This window comes from Poecilia latipinna, unplaced genomic scaffold (genome assembly GCF_001443285.1).
Source record: "Poecilia latipinna isolate Pla-1442-1.1 unplaced genomic scaffold, P_latipinna-1.0 Scaffold1487, whole genome shotgun sequence".
Taxonomy (NCBI): Eukaryota; Metazoa; Chordata; class Actinopteri; order Cyprinodontiformes; family Poeciliidae; genus Poecilia; species Poecilia latipinna.
The window spans coordinates 81,101-91,146 of record NW_015114103.1 but is presented as its reverse complement, the minus strand read 5'-3'; the positions used below and the strand labels follow the sequence as shown (position 1 = coordinate 91,146).

At 37.6% G+C, this 10,046-nt stretch overlaps 1 protein-coding gene across 1 annotated transcript; it reads left to right on the top strand.

The window, feature by feature from the left end:
- Positions 1-656: 656 nt before the first annotated feature.
- LOC106963028 (excitatory amino acid transporter 3-like) lies at positions 657-9,094 on the top strand. The gene is made up of 9 exons (XM_015057744.1): positions 657-710; positions 808-858; positions 1,812-1,999; positions 3,484-3,591; positions 5,084-5,206; positions 5,302-5,496; positions 5,614-5,748; positions 6,101-6,205; positions 8,501-9,094. Exons 1-9 carry the CDS (start codon positions 672-674, stop codon positions 8,613-8,615), a joined length of 1,059 nt encoding a protein of 352 aa, XP_014913230.1. The 5' UTR covers positions 657-671; the 3' UTR covers positions 8,616-9,094.
- The last annotated feature ends 952 nt before the right edge of the window (positions 9,095-10,046 follow it).

Below are 10,046 nucleotides of genomic sequence, written 5' to 3'. Positions count from 1 at the left end.
ACAGGGAGGAGGTAATTAAGCCATTTCATTCCACTGTTTTTTACCTGTGGCACATCTAAACACTGCAGGACAGCGGCCCTTGAGGACTGGAGTTTGACACCCCTGTACATTGTGAATGACAACCTGTGAATGACAGGTTAAATATAAAGGCCACGACTCTTCTTTTTTACGTTTTCTATTCTCACCTAAAAAATTGTAATTAGGAGGCGCTGATTCGATTAGTAGAGGTGATTCAGCATTGTCATCCAACCATGTTTCTGTCAGGAACATCAACATCAATGAGTGAAGTCATTTACTAATAGTCCTTTTTCTGATCTTATATTTAGCAGAGCCGGCTGAAGTGGCAGATAGTTCCTGAGACTGAGGTTGCTTTAGACAGGGGATGAGTCTAATGTTTAATTTCAGACCACTGCATTTTGTATTTCTGTTTTTTGTCAATTTTCTTCTAGTGATCCGTTTTAAACAATATTCCTGCTTTTCAGCATATTCAGTTTACTGCATAGAGAAATAAAAATAGAGGTTATCTTCATCAGCAACTATGATTTAAAACTGTCTTGGTAGATGTGAAATGATAATATTAAACTCTGGTGAAAATAATATCGTCACGGTTTGTGTCTTTCACATTTACAAGCTCAGTTTTTTTCTGACTCTCTTTTTACTCCCATAGGAACATGTTTCCAGAGAGCTTCATTCAGGCTTTCTTCGAGCGGGTATGTTTTTATTCAGAACCACAGCTCAGTGTGCAACTTCCTATGTTGGGTCTGGAAGGTTACAAATAGTTTTTTTTTTTTTTTTTTTTTTTCTCAGTACAAGACTGAGGTTGTTTATCTTTCAAAAGATCAAATTGTAATCCCAATGGTGAGTATTTTCTTCTTATCGTTCTTATTCTAGAGCACCTTCCTAAAGCATTGATAGCCCTGGAGCTTTTTCACGTTTTGTCACTTTACAACCCCAAACTTCAAAGTATTTTGTTTAGGTTTTAAGTAGTCAGCCAACACTAAAAAGAGTACTTGACTGTGAAGAGGAAGAAAAATCTGGATGGCTTTAATTTAAAACATGAAAGGAGAGGTGGTGTTTGTTTTAAGCTCACCTCAGGGGCAGTTGTGCCTTTCTGTAGCAGTCATTGAGCAGGAGGGGGGGCACATCACAGGGGAACACAGAGACAAGCAACCATTCAAAACACTTGTACTATTGGTTTAGACAACACCAGATAACACAACAATAGCATTTCTTTGGACAGAGGGTAGAATAATTTCCACATCTTGCCATAAATGTTCTGTTCTATTTAGGCTCGGATTTGACCATAATAATCGAACAGATGGTTGTGCTTTCACCTAAAGCCATCCATTGTCTTCTGGTTGTATATTTAGAGTGACTGTTTTTCTCCAAGGGAATCTTCTCAACTCTTCTGGCCCCCTAAAAACAAGTTTTGATCTTAGATTGTTTGGGATTTAGTGTCATCCATCTTCCTATTAAGACTGTCTGTTGCTTCCCTGCAATAGAAAGGCAAGTGAAGTGTGTATAACTGAATGTGTAGGACTATTGGATGGGTTACATAGCTAAATACACAAATATTTTTTTTTCTCTTTATATGCATAATGTTTTTCTAATCCTTGAATTTATTCTATACATTTCACAGTTATCTTATACTTTGGATTTGTCTTTTACAAAATAAAGGCAAATAAAATACATCAAAGTTAATGACTTTAATGTGACTTACTGTGGAAAAGTGATATGTATTGTCCAATATGGTGCTGTACTACTACAGTACTTTTCTTGGAGAGTTAGAGGCAGCATATTTGTGTTTCTAGCCGCAGAATGACAGTGAGATGCTACTGGTAGGCAGCTATATTCCTGAAGCCAACATTATTGGACTGATCATCTGGTCTTTCACCATCGGCATCTTGTTAATCAGGGTGGGAGACAATGCAAAAAGCACTCTGAAGCTCATTCAAATCATCAACGAGTCAGTAAAAATCATAGTCGTCTGGTTCCTGTGGTAAGATAACATTTCAGTATACAATTTCATGCTTTTACCAAATTATATATGTTTAATACACAAAATGTTCTAATCAGTTCAGGTCAGACATAAGAGTAAATTACAATATCAAAGAAATGTGATTTCTGTTTGTGATAAAAATGAATCTGTGGTGAAGTAAATTTAACATAGCTGAAACTGTGAAATCAACAATAAAAGAAAATCAAGTTTGTATCTTTACACAAATATATACAGTATTGAGGTCAAAAATATTTGTTCAAAATTGTTAGTTGTCTGTGGTTCTTTTATATAGGTTCGAGAAAAAGTACCTATCAAAAATTGCATTTTTTTTTTCAGAAAATAAATTAAGTACTAAGAGCCTATCTTTTTAAGTTCATTCACAAAACAAAAAGCAATCTTGTTATCTTTACTGTGCTTCTCTCTGTATCTCAAGACACCAACCTAAGCTACCTAAGAGTTCCCAAGCTGTGATTTGAAGTACACTGACAAGTACACACTGCTGTGTCTACTTAAAAGTATGAAGTTAAATTAAGTTAAAGCTTAATGTTCAGGACGTCCCCAGACCTTACTCCATTCCTGCTGAAGCAAACCTGCAACTGATTTCTGTGTTGAAAAATAAAATATGCACTATGGTGTGTTTTTAATGTTTAAAGGTTAACAAAAAGCAATGCTGTTGTTGGAGATGTAGGCAGAAAAAATAGATTTGATGAGGTCAACACTGACAGTAGCAAAAAAAAAAAAAAAACAAAAAAAAAAAACCAACTGTAACAAAAAGTGAGGCTACATTGGTTAAAAATTTTATTTGGGAAAACTCCTTGGGTGAAAAAAGTGAAGACAAAATGTTAACGTGGAAAATACCTGGACAGTTTTTGAACCTTTGAAAATAATAGATCTAACAGAATTTGTATGAAATCCATGAATGAACTGTTTGTGTATTATATTGTTGTAATACTTGTAATTGATTTTCTGCCCCGAATGTAATTTTGCAAAGAACTAATAAAATCTTAGAAAAATAAAAACTTGAACAAACTATCACTTCTTTCCATATTTAAGTTTGAACAGAGAAACAAATAAAAATCAAGTCTTAAGTTTTAAAAACATGATTCTTTTTTTTTTTTTTGAGGCAATAAGTTTGCACAATTTTTTAAGTTAGGTGAACTAATTAGATTTTACCGTGTATTTGCATATTTCATTTACATTAACCATGTTGAGTGCATTATACAAAGTTCTGCTTGAACTGATTTACAAAGTTAAATTTACCTTGATTTTATGTTTCAAAGAAATATGTAAGTAATTAAAACAAAGAACAGTCTTGCTTGATCAACATAAATAAATTGTGGAAATAGTTGCTTTAATCTTTCTAAGTAGACAGAAAAGAATGTTTATCATCCTTGTAGGATACCTTGTTTGACAAACAGTTAATCAAAATCAATTTGGAAGACCCATTTATTTAACCTTTTTTCTTGACCGTTTTTTTGATTCAGGTATTTGCCAATTGGAGTATTTTTCCTGATCACAGACAGTGTGTTGGTTGTGGAGGACTGGGGAGATGCCTTTAAACTCGTGAAGTTTGCAGGAGTGGTTTGTATGGCGTACGTCCACTTTGTCTGTTTCAACTTTGTTGCCAAACTGAGATGACTGCTCGTGAGATGGCAGCACTGAACTCTACACAAGAAGGAAAGAAAACTGTTTTCAATGTATTTACAGAAGCGTAGCATTGATTTTGCTGAGATTTTTCTACTTTATGTTTGGTGGATGAAGACACTGCAAAGACCAGTTCTTTTGAATACAATTATTTTCAGCTAATTTACTCCGATACCCCCCAAAAATCCTGTCCAGTTCAAGCAGTTCCCTTTCAGATGTTGTGTATGGCCTGAGAGGTTTGTTAGAGAACTTTAGTGAACAAAAGGCATGATGAACACCAAGAGACTCAGCAGACAGGTCAGGGAGAAAGTTCAGGAGTCAGAGTTAGTTTCTAAAACAATATCCGAAGATAAGGAAGAGGAGGAGGGTTAAGGGCTCTGCATAGTTGAGCTGACCTACCAAAATCAGTTCTCGTTGTGCCGCTGCTGACAAGATCTGGGCTGGAGGTGAGCGGCTGTGAATAGAAGTTACTGCAGAACCTCAACTGATAAAGGCAGATTCAGTCCATCGGAGCATTTGGAGCTCACAAAATATCACATGACCCTTAGCGAAAATAATATACCTATAATTTGGACCATAACATAAAGTCAATCATGCCACAATTAAATAAATCAAGATGTCCCAAAATAAGAGGCTGTCCGGCATATGGGTGTACCAGGGGATTTCTTGGTGGACCTCTCCATTAGTGGGCTGGTGGACTGTCCATGCAGTGGTGGTTTATTATATGGGTGACATGTGCAACTGCCCAGGGCAGCATCTCGTGGGGGTGGACATGAGCACACCAGGTTAATTGGCCGAGCTTAAAATAAATCACTGATTGTGCCTTGAGGACAAAGGTCCACACTGACCTGCATATTTTAGATGTTCCCCTGCTTCAACACACCTCATTCAGATGATTGCAATTCAGCAAAACTATTGAAATCATGTGTGCTGAAGCAGGGGAACATCTAAAACATGCAGGTCAGTGGCCTTGAGGACCAGGGTTGGGAAACACTGGTCTAAACCAATATCCTTTTGATAATATGTGGCAGAAAGCTTTGTGTTAACACTCTCCATCTAATCTGAGCTTATAGTATTTTGCAGAGAACAATGTGACAAATGCGTCTATGAAAGAGCAAAGCTGGTGGAAACATGACCCAACAGGCTACAGATGTAGCAACAGGTTGATCTACAAAGTATGGACTCATTGAGGCTGAATAGTGATGCACAAACATCTTCGTGGATGTTACTGTGCAACAATGAATCATTTTCCTTGCACTTTGCAATGACGCACAGCTATGTATTAGCATATCTAGTCCCCCCAAACACATGACAACCAATTTTGTCATGTGGTTTACCATGTCAAAATTCATAAGTGTCAAAGTTGAAGGCCAGTGAATAGCTCTTTGTGTCTTGATAACACAGCGCATGACTCTAATGAAAGTTTGTTGTCTCTTTCAGACATGGATGCTACGCCTTTATTATTCTGCCCACGTTTTTTTTTTTGTTAGTCAGACGGAACCCCATTCACATCTACAGGAAGATCTCCAAGGCTATGATGACTGCATTTATCATCTCATCCAGGTGAGATGTTCTGTTTGTTTGTTGTCAAAGAGTGACACTTTTCTAGTTTCCACATATGAACGGTGCACCAATAAAGGATGTGCTTTCTGCCAAAGCACCGCCACTCTACCTATTGCCCTTCAATGTTGTGAAGAGAACGTGAAGGTCAATAAGAAACTCCTCCGCCTCATATTGCCCATTACCGTCGGCATCAATATGAACGGGACAACACTGTACGAAGTGATCGCTTCCATCTTTATTACTCAGATAAATGACATCAAGCTGGACATCAGCCAGATAATCGCCATTTGGTAAGCTGCTTCCTTGAAGTGTCTGGAATTGAGAAAAGGTGCATGCTGGGATTGTTAAGAGAAAAGGCTTGACACAATTGCGTGTTTCAGTTGATGTAGTCTGTGTTTGGTTTGCAGCTTGTGTAGTGCCTTTGTCACCTTTGGAACTGCAGGGGTCCCAGCAAAAGGAGCTGTGACCACTATCATGGTTCTGACATCTGTGGGACTCCCTGCAAAGGATGCTGTCCATCTGGTGGTGTTTGAATGGCTTCTGTAAGTTCAACTTGATGCTCAACAGCCTGCCACTTGTGTTTAAGAAGTACTTTAACCATCAAACCGTGTCGTCACCCTGGATGGAGTTATGCTGGTCTGCTATCAAAAAGCTTGCAGTTATTTTTGACCAGGACATGATTTTTAATTTGCATTATAAACAAATGTCTAGGATAGCCTACTTGTGGGGAGATCCTGGGGAGCAATGATTGATAAAACTACACTTTGTGACTGATGTTACTAGGAATTGTCTGAACTGGAGAAGAGCTCACTGTTGTAGAGTGGGGAAGAGAAAACCTTCAAGAAAACATAGTTGAATACCAGCAAGTTTGTTCTCCTCTTATGTCCCCTTCAGAGACCACTTCACTACCATGGTGAATATTCTCACAAACATGATGGGTGTGATTGTCATCCATTTTTTATGGGAAGCCGACATGCTAGCCTTGGAAGAAAGACAAAGGTAATTGAAATAATTAAAATGATGTGTTCTTTCGCAAAGACACAATGTTGCCAGAAGTATTTGAATCCCAATCGAAATCATTGAATTCAGGTGTTCCACCTGAATTCCACCTGTAGCTACAGGTGGATTTCATCCACCTGTAGCTACAGGTGTATGAAATCCAGCATTGAGACTGAACAAATGGGGTGTTCTGAGAAAGAACAGTGAATACGAGTGTCTTCCCAAGATAGGATGCTCCCATCTCAGCACCACACATTTCCTGGAAATGGTTCAGGCGTGTTGTCTGGCGTTTCAAGTCCTGCCTCAAAATTATGATAAAAAGGTGCAGCAAAGACTTTCCTCCCTAGACTCTGGAAGACAATATGACTCTCCGCAGAGCTTCTTCTGGCCCTTTACCTCTGATGTGCAGAGAATTTCTTCACAAATGCTAACTAGCAGGTTGCAAAGAAGAAGGTTCTCCAAAAGGTTACTATAAAGGTCATCAAATTATTAACTGCGCTATCCCCACCCTCCATGAACTCTGCAATTCCTACCTTTTGACCTTTACACTTTTTTTTATATCTTCAAACCCAAAAAAGCACAAATTAAAATTTTGATAACGTTTTTATTAATATCTTTAGAATTATGTATGAGTTGGCTATCTTGGATAGAAGTGCCGAGTTTGACCATATTTTGGCCGTTTACAGCCTCCGCATTTGATCAAGCTCCTCCTAGAGATTTCAATCGATCAGTTTCAAACTTGATCATTTTGTTCATAAGGCATGGCCATGCATGCTTAAGGGACGTGGTCAGGCCTCAGAGTTTGAAATCTTTCACCATTAAACACAAAACTGTAATATCTCTTACACAAAAACTCTCCAAGACACCAAACCTTCAGTGATTGATCCACATCTGGGTCTCTACAACACTCAATTGTCAAATCAATCTTGTCAGGACTAAAAAAAATATCTTGGACTCTTGGTTGAAACCCAGCAGGAGGTCGGGTATTTTGCGTCATTTTTTTCTTTTTTAAGACACATTAAGTGTGTTTAAAATGACAAATTTAAGTCAGTCTTACACAAATCACTTAGTTTACTTTAAAAAAAAAAGAAGGAAACTAATAAATTATCTCTTTTTTACCAGTTTTTTTTTTTTGGCTCAGGCAGCCTTTATTTGAGAGCAGTTAGACAGGAAAGTAGGTAATAACAGAGAGGAAAGATGGAATCATGGCCCACAGGGGTTGTTTGCCCAGGGCACCAAACAAGCTATGATGTGTCTCATAACATACTGTCACAACACAGTGAGTTTCATAAATGTAAAAAACAAAATTTTTATAAAAGTTTAATACTGCAACTTTAATGGTTTGTGTATTATTCACTCTTAAACCAACATAACAATGATCTAAATGACTCAGAATGTTTGGAGTATTTTTCTCTGAAAGGTTTCATAAAATATTCGGACAGATTCTGGTGAAAACAAATCTGGAATGTAGATTGTTATAAGTCATTTCCACTAAGTGGTAAGATATGGAGTACTTTAGTCCAGAGGTTCCCAAACTGTGGGGCGCGCCCCCTACGGGGGGCGCCGTGTCATTGCAGGGGGGGCGCGGGAAGCCGTCTGGATGAAAAAAACAAAACATGAACACTGTATGCGCTGGATTTTTACCTTAGAATGGCCAACTCTCTGTTATTCCTATGTCAATTTGAGAGGCTTCCACACTTCCCATATTTGTGTCCTCTGTCACTTTTATTAACAGTTAAAACTGTTTAATCCGTTGTTAACATGTTGTAACCTGTTTTTCTAAGCCGCCTTTAAACGCAACATGAGCGCTACGACGCTCGCGCTGGGTTTACAGCTGTGAAGGAGACCTGCTGCTGCTGGGCGGAGCTATGTAGGTTTGTGTTAGAATCACGGCAGCAAGCCAGCAAAACGCAAATAACTTTTCACAGTTTTTCCCTCCAAACTAACAGACTGAGTTGAGTAAAGCTGTTAGATGCAGGTAATGTTAGCTAAAAGATGACTAGCTAATGTCAATACAGCACATTAAGCTTAACAAGTAGCTTGTAGGCTACCGATGTTGGTGTCTATTTTCAGCTACATACATTCATTTTGCCCCCCAAAAAGTCGATGCACACCCCCGTCCCTTCCCGTCACACGCGTCGTTTCAACCAGACAGCCATTTGTAATCCATAGGGGGGGCGCAGAAAATGTTTGGAAACCACTGGGGGGGGCGCAGAAGAAAAAGTTTGGGAACCACTGTTTTAGTCACAGTTGATCTGCATTATCATTGATTGTGTTTTCCATTTTCCTTGTTAGGACTGATAAGGTTCGTTCCAACAATGACCTCGAGCTGGACTTAACCTGTTTGGAGCCTGATGACGACCTCATCCCATCCGCCTCCTCCCCATCAGGATCCATTTCACCTAAGTGAGGGGATCGTCTCAGAACCATATTAACACCAACAAGCTGAAATCTCAGGACAGGGACGTCACCATCCTGGGGTGTCTGAGCTGATCATTTCCCTGTTTTCTTATAGTTGTTGCTAGTTGGATGGTGTCATATCACTTTACTCATCTGTATTTATTTTCCATTTCACTTTGGTTTTTGCCACTTTTAAATTATATATTTATATGTTCCTAATCTATTTATTTGAAAATTGTTAATAATTATAAACATTGTTATGTGTTTGAAGATAATTCATCTTCAGTATTCTAGATTTTATTGTTATTTATCATTTTTGCATGTTTACAATGCATGGACTTTACCATTTTTATGAATTTTAGCTTTCTCTTTATATAATAGAAATATTTCTCCAGTGTTTCCTCTCTAATCAATACGAGCTGCCACAGTTCCTTATCTTCTACAATTGATTTCCTCCCACTAATAAATCACATTTGTTTATTAACAATACTTACCTGTTTTATCTGTTTGTGGATCATTTCATTGTGTGTCTAGTGGTTAAATGCCTGTCTTTCTGTTTTTAACCTCTGTAACTTTGTATTAGACTTGAATGTATGACAAGTGTTCTATACACAACATTTGACTGATTGATTGATACAATATTTTGTAAACAAATAGCCCTTTACGTTGCATGAAAAGTTTTACTGCTTTCAAATGGGAATTGTCACATCCTCTGAACGCAGGTTGTGCTAGCTGCAGTGTAGCAGAAAGTGAGTTTCTGCTGCTGCTCTCAGAGAGAGCGCTGAGAGCAAGTTTTCTCTCTTGCATGCTCTCAGTTGTGGCACCAGGGGGTGCTATAGCGCCCACTGGAAAACTCATACCCCCCCCAACAATATCAGATTTATTTTTTTTTAATACGTGGTTATTGTAATATTTTCCTTGCAAAACACAATTAATTTAGAAAAACAACCAATGATTGCATATTGAGAATTTTAAAAACCCTATCTCGCAACCGGAAATGAACTTGTATGCCTGTTTTCACCTCCAGTAAACAATTGAAAAGAGCATGTAATGTGAAAAAGGATAATTTTCTACAACCCAAATTTCCAAGGATGGAATCAACAGCTCAAGAAAAAACTGTGGACAAAACAGAACAAAATACAAAATATAATAATATAAAATTGCAGCTTTAAGCTCACTGAAGCCAAAAAGTTGAATTACTCAAGTGAAATAACAACACAAGGTACAAGAGTAAATTTGACTGCATATTTTAAATGGAATTCATAAGAAAAATAAATAACATTAATAAATAGCAGCAAATATTTACAGCAAAATGTTACAGTGGTAAAGTTGTATTCATTACAACCTTTGTTATAATGAATTCAACAAATGTTAAAATCAATAGAAAAATATAGGAAATAAATTTTACTGTCTTGTCCAAAATGATCGACTACGTCAAATT

Coding starts and splice junctions, on each gene's coding strand:
- LOC106963028 (XM_015057744.1), top strand. CDS start 672: ATGTTTCCAGAGAGCTTCATTCAGGCTTTCTTCGAGCGG. Junction 5,497..5,613: donor AGCCAGATAATCGCCATTTG/GTAAGCTGCTTC, acceptor TTTGGTTTGCAG/CTTGTGTAGTGCCTTTGTCA. Junction 5,749..6,100: donor GTGGTGTTTGAATGGCTTCT/GTAAGTTCAACT, acceptor TGTCCCCTTCAG/AGACCACTTCACTACCATGG.